This window comes from Euwallacea fornicatus, chromosome 25 (assembly GCF_040115645.1).
Source record: "Euwallacea fornicatus isolate EFF26 chromosome 25, ASM4011564v1, whole genome shotgun sequence".
In the NCBI taxonomy this organism is placed as follows: domain Eukaryota; kingdom Metazoa; phylum Arthropoda; class Insecta; order Coleoptera; family Curculionidae; genus Euwallacea; species Euwallacea fornicatus.
The window spans coordinates 816,577-833,608 of NC_089565.1; the positions used below are offsets into that span (position 1 = coordinate 816,577).

The following is a 17,032-nucleotide window of genomic DNA, read 5'->3' on the forward strand; positions in this document are numbered from 1 at the left end:
TCTCTTTGATAACAGCGGTTTTCTGGCTGGTCTTCTGCCATATAACTGACCTTCCATCAATCTATTCCTTATATTCCTAGAAATGACTTCAATTTCAAGTTCTTCAGGAATGCGGCGTTTAATCGTGTTGGAACCAATGAAAGATTCACTTTTTGAAAATTTTATAATTTGTTTATCATCATATCTATTGGATCTTTTGGGCCTTCCGGATTTCTTCTTGACTAGGCTGTTCCCAAATACAGGATTTTGTTTAATAATTTTGAAAACAATGGACTTGTTTAAGTGAAACGTCTTTGCAATTTCACTCTGCTTTCGACCACTCTCGAGTAAATCATCAATAGCTTCTTTTCCTTCTAAAGACAAATGTGTTCCTCTAGGCGTGTTTACTGACACAAACTTCCAGTTCAAATGAATATCAAGGCAAAAATTGTTTAAATGTTTTGTATTGTTTCAAATGTTGCTCTACGTCTCCCCCCTCCCACCCCACAAAACAATGTTATCGATATAAAAATATATAATAAAATAAATGTTGATGTTACTGATGGTCAAAGTATTTCCCTACATGATGCCTTTATATTAAACCTATATTGAAATGAGCCCGACTAACTTAGCTATAATTATATAATTTTTTTTAAGTTGCTCTACATTTTTCCACTGTTGTAGTTTTTAGGGTAAATTTCAGGACGAGCTTAAATCGTTATGATTCAGTATCAGCAGATTCTGTATGTTGAATACTAACTACGATGAATAACACCGAATTAAAAAGTGGCTTTTTAAAATGCAAATCATTAAGATGTTACGAGCAATGGGTTAAAAACCTGCTGAATAGGAGTTCCTTAGCATTTCCTATATTTTTGTAACCCCATTAGAAACTGAAAAAGTATTTATAATTAGTTACGTCATCTTTAATGGTCATCTAAACATATTAATTTCTCTTTTGACCAGATGTAAATGAATCAATCTGTGTAGTAATTTATTTGCAATTTTATATTTATTGGTTTTCGTCTTGTGCTTTTTGGAAAATTCCGATGTGCACAAGTCACTGAATAAACTGAAAATGATTTGCGTACTTTTTTATTTGACTGATGACTAAGTCGAAAAATGTGCAACATAAACAATTTACTTTCGGATGCTGGAATTTCGCTCCAATAAAAACTATGATGCCGGCAAATATTTCTATTGTTTCACGTTGCGAAAACATTAAAAATGATGTAATTGATATTTTTCACTACTTTGCTATTTGTCTATTCGAAAAGTTGTCAAGAAAATGAATAGGAAATGAAGAAAAAAAAATCACATAAAAGCATCAACCGAGTCTTCTAAGCAAAATATCCAAAGAACGGGAGACCCACAGAGAAATCCAGCATTTGCGAAAGAGACAAAACACCTAGACCAGAATGGATGTCGACAGAGAAAACAAAGTATATGGTAAAATGAAGCCCAAACATCCTGCTAAACATATTTAATCAACTTTTGAAAATTAAAAGTTCTCGGATCATCGAAAATATCTCAAAGTTAGTGGTAATTATAACGCTTGACAAGGACACCAGAAATCACACCTAGTTTTTAAACAACTGTGTCGAATTGACTCAAAAACCAAATTATACGATTGAACCTAATTAAACTTCAAGTGAATTCTGAAATGGAGAGTATAGCAATCCACCATTTACGTCATGAAGTGCGTAAGACAGAGGGCAGCGGAAATAAAATTAGCAATAGACTTCTTGAATAATAGCAATATTACAAATAGAAAACGGTTCCGACTTGTAGATGACCATGGAGCTATACCAGGAATCAGAACTTGGCTCCGTTTTATAGACTACCCTGTGTGATTAAGTGCCAAATATATAAACAGTTTTTCAACGAAAAATAGCCAGCCTTAGTATCTTTCAAATCTTTGGTTGGAAATTGCCAAGATATGTCAACAAAGGTAGCAAAGGAGGCGCCTATTATCATAAAATCTGATTTTCTGTCATCAACCTCTTAGTCGTCACAATCAACCCCTTTCAATTTTAAAATGGCCCAATAGCATGTATGGCACGTCGTTGCAAAGGTTATTTCATAAGGAATGCACTCTACTATTCATTTTGCGTATTCGCGTGAAGTTGAGACGTAAAAAATTTTAAAACTCTATGTGTTAATTTTGATTAAACTGCTGAATAATAGCAAAGAAAGCGTTAAAGTAATTGGTCAAAGTTACTTCCATACATTAACACCGGCAACTTTGCAAGAGAGCACAAATATTTGCAAGAACTCGCGGTGTCAATTCTCGATATTTTTCTATTATTCTCCGACTAAGATCGTCAATATTGGACGACCGTTTTGCATACATTTTATATTTAAAAATTCTCCCATAAAAATAATCCAACGGAGACAGGTCGGGTTATTTAGCCGGCCATTCGATGGAACTACGTCTTCCAATTCATCGTCCAGGAAACCGATTGTTCAAAAATTCTCGAACGAGAACCGCATGATGATAAGGTGCACCGTCTTGCTGGAAAACTAGTAAATTTTCAAATAAATTTTCGTCATTTTCCAGTAGTTCCGTTATGCGCGGACCAACAGTGATGTGAAGAAGTTCAAGGTAAGTAGCGCTATTCAAATTACTATCAATAACAAACGGGTCAACGATGTGATTTTCTAGAATACTTGCCTTCATTTGATTATATATTTCTATAATATTTATATATTTTTATAATAATTATATAATTATAAATTAATTAAGTTTGTGTCGATACTGGATATGGATTTTCCTAAACAAATGCGGATTAGTATTTGACCAACACATACAGTTCTGCTTGTGAACTTTTCCGTTTCAAAAAAGTTCACGTTATTGAATAGAGTATTAAACCTAATCTCGCACAACTCTAGTCTTCGCTCATTGTCATCTTCGTTTAGTTCTTGATTAAGTTTTATCTTGTATGGGTGAAATTTGTGATTTTCTAAAATTCTACATACACTACTTGCCGAAACCGTCGATGCCTGAAAAAGTTGATTTCTACGCTAATGGTTATCCATTGTAACGTGTCCGAAAACAGCAATTTCAACAGGTTCATTGATAATTTGTCGTTCTGTTTGATGTTTTTGTTTGTCACTGATGTAGTTTCCATGAATTTTTGCATCCATTTTAAAACATATTTACGACCAATTAATTTATCGGGATGAATTTCATTAAAAGGACGAGCTGCCTCTCGTTCGTAGTCGTTATTTTTCAAATAAAAACGCACAATCTCGATTATTTCAGCAGTCGTGTAAATCATGTTGATATGTTTTAATTCAAAATAAACTGAAAGGTAACTGATTGAGGTAAAAACATAAGTTGGAAGAAAAGCATCGGTACTGCTATCAGCAGTTTAACTAAAATAGACACAAATAATTTTTAATTTTTTTACGTCTCAATTTCATGCGAATACGCAAAATGAATAGTAGAGTGCATTCCTTATGAAATAACTTGTGCAACGATGTGCCACATGTGCCACGGTGCCAGTTGAAAATTAGGGGAGGGGGGGTGCCTGTGACGGTTAAAGGGTTGATGAGAGAAAATCGGATTTTATGCAAAAACGTGTCTTCGCTGTCTTTGTTGATACGTCTCGGCAATTTTCAACCAAAAAATAATTTTAAAGGATATTCAGGGTGGCTACTTTTCGTGGAAAAACCTTGTAGAATGAACGAAAAATGTTCTTTCAGGCGGTTATGCCGCCCAGATTGTGGCAGTTCAAAAAAAGGTTGATTTACGTCCATAGTTCAGGTTAATTTAAGTTAGTGTTTTCTTCCATCGTAAATTAGCTCAGACGACTAACAGCACATATTATACCGCTGCAAATGCTGCTATACAGGTCGTTGTCAGGGTGTCCCCGATGTCCTCCCAAGTAAAGTAAACAAGCAAAATCTACAAAGAGGACCCAGAGAAAGAAAATGAGTCACGAGATGGGTTGTTCGAGGAATGGCAAGAGACGTGGAACCTGTACCACGGTAGGACAAAACTCCTCATAAAAGATGTGAAGACGCAGCATAACAGAGGAGGACGCGATATGATCTACTTCATCACGCAAACGATGACTGGATATGAAGTTTTCGTGAACAATGTATCGTTACTGCTGTTAAAAGGCGAAAAGAAACACAACGTGAGACAGGAAATCTTGGATGGAATCACGAAAGAAAAAATGAGGAAGAAACGAAACCAAATATACGAATGAACCGTTGTAAGCAAATGTAAAGCAAATTAATGTAAAACAAAGTAAGTGCTCAGGACGAATTCCATACTATTCGGTTACTAGAAGACCAGGGCGGATGTTGTGGAAGATTTACTTTGTGAGAAAAAGAAGGTTAGTTAAGAGTAAGGAGGTCATTATATGACTGCTTTGAGAGGTTATTTAGCGTAGTTAAATGTAACACAAACAAAAAAACTATAACCGAAGTCATGGATTCTTTCTTTAAGCCTTCTGTCAGGAAAGAAGGAAAGTCCTTTTAATGTTTTTCCATCTGGCTCTTTTATATTGGAACTTTACATTTATTAGGAGACTACCACTCGTTATGGTCACAAATATTATGAGCAGCCTTTTGTGGCATCCGTGACACCTTTTATACGTTTTTAGAGATTCTTAACCAAAATTCCTTGCCTCTTAGTCAAATGACCGCTCTTTATGGTAATATCCTTACGTGAATAACGAAATTACTACTGATAAGCAAAATATCTTGGTACTGCTCAAAATCACGATTAAGACCAAAACCAGATATATGAAAGCAAGACCAAGAAAAAAACAGAGGATGGAAAAACAAGATCAAGACTAACTTCGCTAGATTCTAAGAAACAGAAGGCCTGCTTGCAAGATTAATGGAAGCGAATAAAAAATGTGAAGACTAACTCATGCACTTAATCTATCTCGAAAAGGTTCCTCATTATCGGGATGGTAACATTAACTTTCCACTATGAGGCTCTATTATGGGGGGAATATGATGCGGATCAAAAAATACGAAGAAGGTATTTTCAGCATACAATGGAAAGTCCCAACGAGAGAAGTTTGAGTGATGAAGAAAAGGCAGGAGTCTATTACAACATGTATCTCAAGTGAAACGGAAGAACGCAACTGATACCATCAAAATTATGGGACACCCTTGCAGGCAAATCTCAGTGGAGCTACCACCAGACCTTACAAGAAGGTTTAAGCGCGAATGTGGGGTCAAATTTCTTCTTAACTCAAATACTTAGTCTGTCACAAAAGTTTAGGTTCTCAACTAGTCTCATGGGCAAGATATTCAAGAACTGCTCTTTCTGTGGTAAAATGGATACCGTGGATCATTCTGTTTTTCAATGACTAAGCTTCAACAGAGGGTGACAAGTACAATAGAGAGATTTAGATAAAAGTAACCTTTCATCTGCATTATTTCACAAAGTGTCCTGTTGAACTTTAGCCAAGTCAATTCTTTTTCTAGCATTGTTGATGTAAAATTATCTGGTCCTAAATCTTCCATGTGCACTAGGGAGCGTTCCACTCTTCAGAATCAAGAATCTACTGCTACGTTAACACAAGTGATTCCACATAATCCAGAGTAATTGTGGACTACATATCTGTTGCTTTTGAAATATGCTCCTTCCTGACAGTTTCTATTCAAAGCTATTGACCCCCCTTTTCCAAGTTTTTCTTATAATATCTTTCAACATACCCTTGAAAAATCACCAATCCAACTGTCGGATAAAGTAACTGGTACCTTTAAGCATTAAGGTATCCTTTAAGTTCTTCAAATTTTATTAAACTTTAACAAGTTGAAGTAACTTGTTGTGTATGTTAGTGCCGCTGATCAATTTTCAAAAAACGATTGCTAAAGAGAACACTTACCGCGACAAGGGCTTGGATAGAAAGTGCAATTAGCATAGTAGCCAGTGCAGGCGGGGGTTATTTTCGAGGGGGGTAGCGCAGGCCCCCGCTCCTGTATTTTGGTCCACTGTTTACTTCTCAGGGCCACGAAATGGCCGTTCTTGTAGGTTTTCATCTAACATGCTGCGTTATTAAGGAGGGGTGTAGATTCTTCTCGAGTATCTGTAAGAAAAAGCAAAAATCAGTCATACTCAAAAATAAAAGTTAGTAACAAAAAATATATTATTAATTATTAAGAGTTGTTTGGAGCCTATAATAATAGTTTTATGGCCTCCATTTGCAAAATATTTGAACGATTGCTTTTAATTTAAATTATTAATTAAACTTGCCATATTTACATCTAGAATCAGCACTAATATTTCTTGCATCCAAATCATACTAAGGTTCATTTCTAGAAGAAGTGATGGATTACTCACTACTTATTTTTACCCAAATACACCCACTCATTCCCATTTGCCGCAAGAATATTGTAGAGTATCCATATAATTCTCATCGAACCACCATGATTCCAAACGCACGGTAATTCAGAAACGAACTGAATTTCGGAAAATCGACAGACAATTTGATAGAACTATTTCCAGACATCTTGGTGCCAGCTATAAATTTTTTACATTTTGAACCGTTTAAGCGGAGCATACCGTCGATTAATAAGCTTTATCTATGCTGTTATTGTGTTTCTAGACATTGGATAATATTTATTTAAGTAAACAATTACTTCAGAGCAGATATTCGCATCTTTGTTGCTAGTTATTGCACAAATTGCATTTTGTTACATTCTTAGAATGGACGAAAAGAACGCCTCTATCATAAAAATGCGCATCATACGTATGAGCCGCAAATTCGCTACCATAGACTCGCCTATGATCTGTAAAATATCTACAGTTCGACCTATTTGTTCTGGGGTCAGTCCGTAAAAGTTTATTAAATGTGCGCTTTAGCCCGGATTTTCGTTTTAGAAAAAATCTGTGCACGCCGCTGGATTGACCACCTCTCAAAACGGGCCTGTACAAAATTTTAATGAAAAATTTTGAGTAATAACGATTTTGTAGAAGAATTGAAAATGCACCCTCAGTACTTATTTATTTTTAAAAAATTCATAGTCGGCTATGGAGAACAAGTGAAGTGTTTAATTGTCAAACAATTGAAGTCTACATCGATATTAGAACTTTTTTATAATTAATACAAATTAAATTATTAATCATTATAATTATGGAAAATTTAAGTGTAAGAGAAAAACAGAAATTGTTGTTCTTGTCAGCGCCAACGTGCGCTCGGCAGCAAAAGCTGCGTGGCCACCGAGATCTCCGGATTTAATCCCGTTAGATTTTTTTCTTTGGGGTTTACTTAAAGAAAAAATGTATAAGTCAAGACCCGAACATTTGCAAGAACTACAAGTTAGAATAACCCGTACTTGTGTGAAAATGGTTGTAGAGTAAATTCGAAATGTTACTTTGAACATACGCGAAAGGAATGAGAATTGCATTGGAGAAAATGGTGGCTTGGAAGAAGTTTCAAAAATTTCATGGTTTTTTGTGATGTAATTTTAATTTTTTTTTGTTTTATTTGTTCTGTATAAGCCTAAGACTGTAACTAAGTTGTTATAAACTATAAATTTTTGAAAATAAGTAAATACCCAGTGCGCATTTTTAATTCTTGTACAAAATCGTTATTACTCAAAATTTTTCATTAAATTTTTGTACGAGCCCGATCCGAGGGGTGGTCAATCCAGTAGCGTGCACAGATTTTTTGCAAAAAAAATCTCTAATATGATTTATTAAAATTTTGCTCCTAGAAACTGTTATAGTATGCTTTGAATTTTATGTCAACCAAGCCATTTTTGTTAAAAATGTGCAGTTTACCAAGTTCTATAATAAAAAAAAAATCCGGGCTAAATCGCGCAATCAATAAACTTTTTACAGGCCAAACCCAAAACAAATGGGCCACACTGTATTTTCTATTCCCCATTTAAAATTATTTCTGCTCCAGCGGCTAATAAAAAAACCTTCAAATCCTCTACTTATTTTAATTCATACCTCTTTCTTCTCCCTTATCTTTCTTCTCAATTCTTAGAAAAGCGGAGATAGAATTCACTTCTTCCAGAATGTGACTTTTTAAAAGTTTTTTTAATTAAATTTTCTGATCCAGATCTATGCTATAACTATCTACGCCTTGAGGAACATAATAAGGTTATAAAAGTCCGGTGGTTTCTCCGATAAATTCCGTACATGACGTACATAACATGATCTTCTCAACTTCGTAACCTTACAGGCTCAAATGGTTTTTACCATAGAATTAGAGAAGTGAATGAGTCGAATAAAAGCCACAATTTTTTTTAAACTCCCTTCCGGGATACTCCTTTCCTTAAATATTATGTATATTAAGGAACTACTATCACCAAAAAAGCTGACTCCATTATTTCTTATTTTTAAGAGGATGGTACTGGTACGAGGGAAGATATCGGATATGTGCTGATGCGGTAAGTATAATCTTAATTGTATTTTGAGGGAGGTTTCAGAAATAACTCTTAGGTTTTTTGAGAAGAATGATATATACTATGCTCTGATGGTCATGGTGAAAATCGTCGCAAACTGGTTGCCTCTGCCGCCTTTCCTATTCGCAGCACCTCAAAATAAACTGCTTAGAGGTATGGTAAAATCTTCACAAATAGCAAATAGCATGCTAGTAAATGTATTTTTTTCATACCACTCTTACATCGATAACAAATAATATCGATAAAAAAAAATTAAAAGTTATTATTTTACATTGCTTCTTTAAATCTAATCAAAACATTATTATCGGATGCCATACTATTGGGGTGATTCTTGTTACCTTACTTGGTCGAACAAAAGCTATTCGAACATTTTTATAATGGTTCAGAGAATGATAAGTTCAGGAGAACAAAACAGGGCTATAGTTATGCTGCTGGCGGGATCAAAATAACAGAATGTTGCCCAATTGTTTTACCTTTATCAAAGTTTGATAATCAAACTGTTAGCAAGGTTTCAAAAAAATGGAAACGCTGCGGAAAGACGGAGCAGAGGGCGACAGAAGCAAACTACGGCTGCGCGAAGAGACTGCGTCTTGTCGACGTGTAGCATTTGGCCGAAAGTCCAAGTTTCCGTTGAAACCATTCGTAAGAAACTTAAAATAGTAAAAATAGTCTCGAGACACCTTTTAAGAAGAGTTTTCCTTACTCAAGAAAATAAACTTGTAAGATACGAGTGTGCAGGAGAGCACACCGATTGCGGTGAAGTGTGACGTTCGGAACGCTTTTAAGGGGATCACTATAATGGTTTGTGCCGAAATTTGCTGTGATGGAAAAAGTGAGTTGTGGGTATGTGAAAGAAACACGTTGTTTGTTATAATTTTCTTATTTTTTGTATTGTGTTTCTTTGTATAAATTTTAAATAATTTATATTATTTTATACCATGTATATTTATGTAGGTTTTTATTTCGTTAGTCTAAGGTATAATTCAAAGCTGTATTTATGAGGGTGAATGCGGCTTTGGTCTACACTTTGAAATCGAATCAAATATCAACAGGAATCGGACTTGGAATAGAATAGGAATTTCCCGTCTTCAGAAAAGTCTTAAATACTGAACCCTCTGCCAGTGTACTAGGGGCGTACCCTAGTTGAGGGTACTCTCGACACCACGTGACACTACCCGCCGCATTGGATCGTGGTGCTGAAGCTGATAAGAGTCCTCTGACGGCGGTAAAAGCGTCTGCGTCATAAGGGCCGACAAAGCTTATCATAAGTAATACCGATGCCGACAAAGTCTTCCGCGAGGAACTCCCATGCCGACAAAGTAACTCGGTGGGAATTCTCACGCACCAACCAAAGTCTATCATGGGCGTGCCAAAGGGGCACATTATCTCCTTAACAATAACTTAACCCTAACTGTATTTACAATCTATCACAGTTCCGATAGAGTCTCGACCTGATCATGACACACAATGCAATACAATTAAACACTATGTACAGGGTGGTTGATTTGACTATTGGATCTTATATTTATAACTTTCACGTGGTATCAGAATTATTAGATGACTTGTAAGGAGATGGTTATCCCGAATCATGGTGCCGAATCATGAAACCCGAACTGACCTGAACATCCTGTAAAACGATCATGGGAGAAGCTTTATGGGGAATAAGAAATCATATAATCCAAGGTTGTCGTGGCATAGATATACATGCAGAGCATAAAATGAAAGTAACTTGTAGATTTTTCTCCGGCCGATTTTGTAATTCATGCCCGGCAGCACGCTACTGATAGAAACACTTGTTTCATTACAGCTCTATAATTTGTAAATCAACCTGACACAGGTACATCAAAACACCATAATTGTATTGCTACAGAAAGGTATTAGTAATGAACAATTTTTCTAAATTAGCAAAATCTTATGGTATTTTCTATTGACTAATTAGTGCACATAGACAAATCGATTAATTCTATACCAAGTTGAATTTTTTGTAATAGTCAAGGAAGAAGAGTGGATGAAACGAGTCGTACAAAAACAATAAAGATTTGCTTTTCTATAACGGAAGAACACAAAACATGAGGAGAAATATAAAAACAGCGTTTATAGAAACGAAATAAAAGGAAGATTAGCAACTGGACACAAGAGAGCAACCAACTAATCCAAATCACACACGCCTCTTCGACTCCGATGTTTTCATACAGAGTGTTATTTAAGTACATCTAAGTCTTCAAGGGGTGATCCTTTGAGTATTCTAAGAAGAAAAGGTTATTTAAACATATGTGCGGTAATATTTTGTTTTCAAGATACAGGGTGTCAAACTTTAAAAACCTCGTTACAAGTAAAACATGTTCAGAAATAAGAAAAAGATGCAAAGTAACATGACTAATATGAAACTTAGTGACAGTTTTTAATTTAGAACAAAGGAATCTTTTAAGACAGAAATTGCTTCTCTTTTTACCAGTGGCATGCACAGAGGTAACGCCGGATATTTAAAAAAATCCAACGAGGAAAAAGATTCACTAAAACTGCATGTAAATAAATGATACTAAATTTTTTTTAGTGAAAAAAAAAATGTGAGCAAAAAGTAAATACCAAATTTTAACAAAATCGGGTAAATAATTATTAAGATTTTTACGAAAAAACGATAGAAAGAAGTTTGACACCCTGTGTCTTGAAAAGGAAGCATTATCGCACTAATATTTATATAAACTTTTCTCTCACTCTCAAAGTATCACCTCTTAAAGTTTGGCCACGAACTTAAATAACCCCCTGCATATCCCTCAGGAGTAGTCCTGAGCCGTAGCAGGTTGGGTCAACCGGAATCCCGAAGCTTTCAGTGGGTAGGCGCTTCCGTGAATCCCACACCATTCGCTCATCAGAGCATCCGATCGGGTGTCCTATTAAAGATTTTCCTCGAATACGGAAAATACCTAGTTCGATAAGGATGTAATCCATTATTACATAAGTTCCTTTATTAGACGCCAGTTTTGACAAAAGTGGTAAGAATTTTAATGCAAAATGATATATACCCACGAATTTTAATCAACATTATTGCCGGGTTAATTTTTGTATTAATTGATGAGTTTGCAACGTGTATATATCGATTTCAACGTTAATTGACGCAATTTCGCGATCGCAAATAATAAAGTTACTCAAAATCTTAAGGTCAATAATTGCTGTTTGGAATAACAATAAAAATTAAAAAGTTCTATTATCAACTCCGCGGCCTCATATGCGGTAAAGGGTTTTAAAACTATTTTTCCGAAGATTGCTAAAGGTTCTTGCGGACGAGGTTTGTCCGAGATCTTTAAATGTTTGCTTTATCTGTAACTTTCAATCCTGCTGAAATATATGTAAGTCCTGTTACTTTACAATCAGTAAAGCAATTCTCTTTGATTTAACGTCAGAATTTGTATCTGATTAAAAATAATAATATCCAGGAAGAGATTGAAGTCATTACTAATGACTTGACCACAAGCGTTATAGACAATCTAAGGCATCGCTCGGAAGCGTCCCAGAGGCGAAATGGACACGGATGAATGATATGTTTTTCCATAGGTGAGTTTTCATCAATTGAAGTTTAAAGTTTTCCAAAGTTGGAATGGAAACTGATGACCGCTAGACGTAGTTATGAAGAAAGAACGAAACTCTCCGAGGCATATTCTGTTACGAACATATTTAGTTTATGTCTATTATATATTAAAAAAAAAATGAGGTGAAATGGTGCACTTGTATTTTCATCAAATAATGCATAAATATATACTTTTGACCCTCACCGTGTATGTGTAAGGCATTTTCGCGATACCGTGTATATTGTCATTGTGTAATGTTCCCAGCTGTACTAAATGAAATAACAGTTTATATTTAGTTACTTTTTTCAGGATGGAATTTATTGCCTGTTTGTGTTTTACTTCTATCGATAAACCCGTTAGGTATGCATACCGAAATTATATCGTTACATCAAAATGGTCTATACAAAGCAAACCTGACGATAAGACCAGTAATAGACATTTTAAAATAGAAACATTCCAAATGCTGCCGCTATAAATCAAAGATTAGGATTAAGACATCAATTTTATCTTCAATGTATACCTACGTTTTTAAACTTAGTTTATGAATCTTAAATAATCTTTTTAATTACTCATTTGGTGAAAGGCCAGGAGAATTGTAATATAAGGTGCCTCTTCTTTTTCTCTTAGATCCGTGACTAGAAGGCGCACCACGTTCGCTATGATAAAAATTCGAACACGTTCTTACAGGTTTACATTTTGCCATTTGGCTTCTAGTTGACAACTCTTTTGGGCTCCCACGAGACTCTGGACGAAATTAGAGTGCAAAACACTTTTTCCTAACTCAAAGTGTTTGCAACAGATCATTGGAAGCGAAAAAACTGCTGATTTGTCGATGTTATTAAGAATTTTTTTTTCAAAAAACACAAACAATCATAAATCTTCTTTTGCATGTTTAACATACAGTGCCACAGAAAAGTATGCGTACCCCCATCAAAAATGGCTGTTTGGACAGAACGGATCAGAGAAGGAAAAACATCTTTTCGAAAAATTATTTATGCCCAAAAATATATTAAATTTTATTATTAACGAAACATAAAAAAAAACCTCTTTTAACAAAATTAAAAAACTTATAATTGCAGGACAAAAAGGTATGCGTACGGGCAATAGATATTCCTCTAAGATCTGACATGTTGCTGCAAGTTAACGTCTGGTTTCTGCAATAGTTGTAATCTGACCAGTTTGTGCATAGATTTCTTACTAGTTAGACAGAATAATTGATCGATATGGCGCCAAAAAGTAAAAAGATTAGCATTGAATTGCGTGAACAAATTATTAGATTGAGGAATGAAGGAAATTCATTAAACAGTATTGCCAAAATTGTTGGATGGGCCAAATATAGTATTTAAAGAGTTTTAGAAAATTTTTCAACCACCAATTCACTTCATAGTAGACTTCGAAGTGGCCCTCCGCCAAAAATAACTCCCCGCATTAGGCGCTCCATTGACCGTTTAGTTACAAAAAACCCCAGAAGAACGGTAGTGGAAATTCGAAATACATTGGAAGACGATCATAAAATACATGTTCATTCAGAAACAGTAAGGGCAGTTCTTCGCAACAAGGGTTTTCATAGTAAAGTTCCCAGGAAGAAACCCTTTATAACAGATGCTAATAAACAAAAGCGGCTTCACTTTGCTCATCTACACATTGATAAAACCAATGATTTTTGGAGTTCTGTCGTATTTAGTGATGAGAGCAAATTTAATTTATTTGGTAGTGATGGAAAACAGAGAGTCTGGAGAAAGGTAAATGAAGAGCTAAATCCTAAAAATATTATTCCTACCGTAAAACACGGAAGAGGGTCCGTGATGGTTTGGGGGTGTATGTCTGCTGGTGGGGTGGGTAATTTGGTGTTTGTAGATACGACAATGGATCGATTTTTATATTTGAACGTACTCAAAAACAATTTGAAACAGTCTGCGGAAAAACTGGGCCTTTCAAGCGGACGGTGCTTCCAACAGGACAACGATCCGAAGCATACATCTGCCATTGTAAAAGAATGGTTAATTTATAATAACCCAAAACAACTCCATTCACCACCCCAATCTCCGGACTTGAGCCCCATCAAACATTTATGGGATGAACTGGAGCGACGCATAAGAAAGAGGAGAATTCACAACAAACAGGATTTAAGAGATGCTCTATCGCAAGAGTGGAATGTTTCAATAGTGGTTACTAGAAATTTGGTTTTTTCTATGAAGAATAGGCTAAAGGCAGTTATTGAGGCCAAAGGAGGACCAACAACATATTAAGAATGGTTTTTTTTATTTCTTATTCGTTGATGAGTTCTCTCGTGCGCATACTTTTTTGAGTTGCAATTATCAGTTTTCTTAATTTTGTTAAATTAGGGATTTTTTTGTTGCTTAGTTAAAAACAAATTTACTATACGTTTAGACATATATAATTTTTCCAAAAGGATTTTCTTTATTATCCAATTCCTTATGTAAAAAAAGCCGTTTTCGACGGGGGTACGCATACTTTTCTGTAGCACTGTATATTTTTAACGAAAAATGATAACTTAATAATAATTATTACTAAATCATTAATATAAATAACTAAATGAACTAGAACAGAAACACAAAAGGTATTCGTACAGACCTAAAATAATAACAAAACGAAAGAAGTAGTAACAATAAATTTTACTTCAATAACGTGTTGGGTTTCTTTTCGACTTTACTGCTGCTTCCAGTCTTCTAGACATGGAATTCATTAAATTTTATGTCAATTTTGTTGGGTATTTTCTCCCATTCTTCTTGAAGTGCAACCTTTAACCCTTCTCTTGATGAAATAACATGATTCCTAATTTTTTTTCGAAAAAGACCCAAAGATGTTCAATTAGGTTAATGTCCGGTGAGTGTGGTGATGTTTTTAAATATTTCGGGGTATTGTACAAGATCCAGAGCCTGGTGTTAAGAGCTGTATGTTTGGGATCGCTATCTTGGCTAAATATAAAATCATCCCTAATCCCCAGTATAGTTGCACTAGCATGGAGGTGGGATTTAAAAATAGTTATATACATATTTTGGTTCGTTATTCCATCGATAAAATGAAGCCATCCTACTCCTGAAGCACTCATACAGCCCCATACCATTACCGAACCTCCTCCGTGCTTTACACTTAGTAGCAAATTTTCTTTGATAAATTCGATGCACTTTTTCCTCCATACTTTAAAATGGATTTTATTACCAAAAAATTCAAATTTGCACTAATCTGCGAAAATCACTCTGTTTCAATATGTTATGGGGGTGTTGACATAAGTTCCAGCAAACTGTAATGGTTTCTTGTGATTGACTTCGTTTATAAAATATTTCTCACGAGCTTCTCTGCCATGGTACCCCTCGTTTCTTAAATAATTTCTGGTGGTACTGGCTGACACATCCTTATTATTGAAAATTTTTAGTTCTGCAGTGATTTTTTCACCACTTATTCGTGGGTTTTCTTTCACTTTTCTTATGATCAGACGCTCTAAGTAATCATTTATTTTTCTCGGACGTCCTGAACTTCGTCGATTTTTGAAGTTTTTTCGCAGGCAATATCTGTCTATTATGCTTTGGATAGTAGACTTCGCTCTACTTACCATTCTACTAGTTTCTGCAGTTCTTTTGCAGCCATTAAGTAGTTTAAGAATTATTTGTCACAATTCTTCTGATGTTTCTCTGGTTTTACGTCTCATGATCTCAATTATCATCAAAAATTAAATGTCATCACCCTGAACTAACTTGAATTAACTACCTCTTTTAATTATTTAATAAGCTTTCTGGGATAGATCACTTCTGAACTGTAGTTTAATGTATAAAATACAGAAGGGTACGAGTAGATTTTGCAAGTCCGTTCCTGTTCATTTTTTTTGTTTATGTTGTTATTCTCGTACCGCGCAAAAGTTTTTTTCTTCTTTGGTAAAAAATATATTTTAAAAAGATCAAAAAGCATTTACGACCAATATGGGGTTGTATAAAATGTGTAATAACATCGAAACACCACGGTTTAACTAAGATTATCTGCTGTACGAATACTTTCTGCACTGACTGTAGGTCTAGGAGAGATTTCATAGAAACTTTAGAAGCTCTCATAGATTGTGTACATAGGCAGTAATACTTAAGGCACTTCACTAAGAAACATGCGCTTGGCATGTATCTTGTCCTGCAACATCGTGTATATGTAAACTAGCGAATAGCACCCATGAAGTTTCCTTTATGGTCAAAGTTTGTTTCAGATATAACAGCAAATTTATTGCATTCTTCATTTCGAAACATTCCAGAGATTTTTTCAAAATATAGGGACTGGAAAAACATCCTTCACGTACCTATCTTAAATTTTCACAGCAATTCGGAACTTGCGGCACAACAAAAAAGAATAACTTGAACATTTTGACGAATATACGACCTTAAATATCAATGTAAAGGTTAAAAACAAAGAAAGTTCGTCCGTGAAGGGCAAGACCTTGGAGCCCTTGGAAATCTATGATTAAAATAATTTCTTTTAGTTTCTTAGTTCATTTTTCCTAAAGCGACCACCTAAGTTTGCAAAATAAAAGAAAACAGAAAAAATAGTTGATATTATAAAAGTGTTTAATCACTTTAGTATGTATAACTTTGCGTTTATGTAGCGCGTACATCAAATGAGGGTAGTAGTAGAACTATACCGGGAAAGCCCTGTCCAGTTGACCCTTATCGCTCCAATGCAGCCCATTTCATTCCGGATTTCAAAACAGGTTTCTGTAGTGGGACTTAGATAATCCTCTATCTGTTTGTAATTAATTGGACATTTTTTTCACGATAAACAATATATTGATAACAGTTCGATGTTTATTCTTCAAACCTGAACTCAAAAACCATTAGAGATGCGGAGCTTATTAAATAGAGAGACCGCTGTGCTTCCACGAGAGGGCGCGGCTTTGACTTTGACCTTATCAACGTATAAAAAATTGAAATTAATTCTAGAGATATCTGACAAAATCGAAAATCCGTATTTTCTCTTTATGTTTTTTTTCTCATATACAGAGTGATTTCTAAAGCGATAGAAACTTTTCAATGGGAGATACATAAAAATGTGTGCCTACACCCACTTTACGCTCCCAAATTTATATAAAATATTTAATACTG

General features: G+C 35.0%; 1 protein-coding gene and 1 long non-coding RNA gene across 6 annotated transcripts in view; one reads left to right on the top strand and one right to left on the bottom strand.

Moving 5' to 3' along the window:
• LOC136346960 (uncharacterized) overlaps nucleotides 1–17,032 on the bottom strand; it is a 244,661-nt gene that overhangs the window by 8,605 nt on the left and 219,024 nt on the right. For 4 of the 5 annotated variants that reach the window (XM_066296545.1, XM_066296546.1, XM_066296549.1 and 1 more), the window contains one exon: nucleotides 5,838–6,038. In XM_066296545.1, coding sequence (XP_066152642.1) covers nucleotides 5,838–5,873 — 36 coding nt within the window. In that variant the 5' untranslated portion in view covers nucleotides 5,874–6,038. Of the gene's footprint in view, nucleotides 1–5,837; nucleotides 6,039–6,214; nucleotides 6,414–17,032 lie in introns of those variants that run through there. The other variant, XM_066296548.1, reaches the window with a different exon arrangement.
• LOC136346973 (uncharacterized) lies at nucleotides 2,357–9,069 on the top strand. Its single transcript, XR_010733403.1, has 3 exons — nucleotides 2,357–2,584; nucleotides 8,307–8,352; nucleotides 8,405–9,069. It is a non-coding gene; the product is annotated as an uncharacterized lncRNA (long non-coding RNA).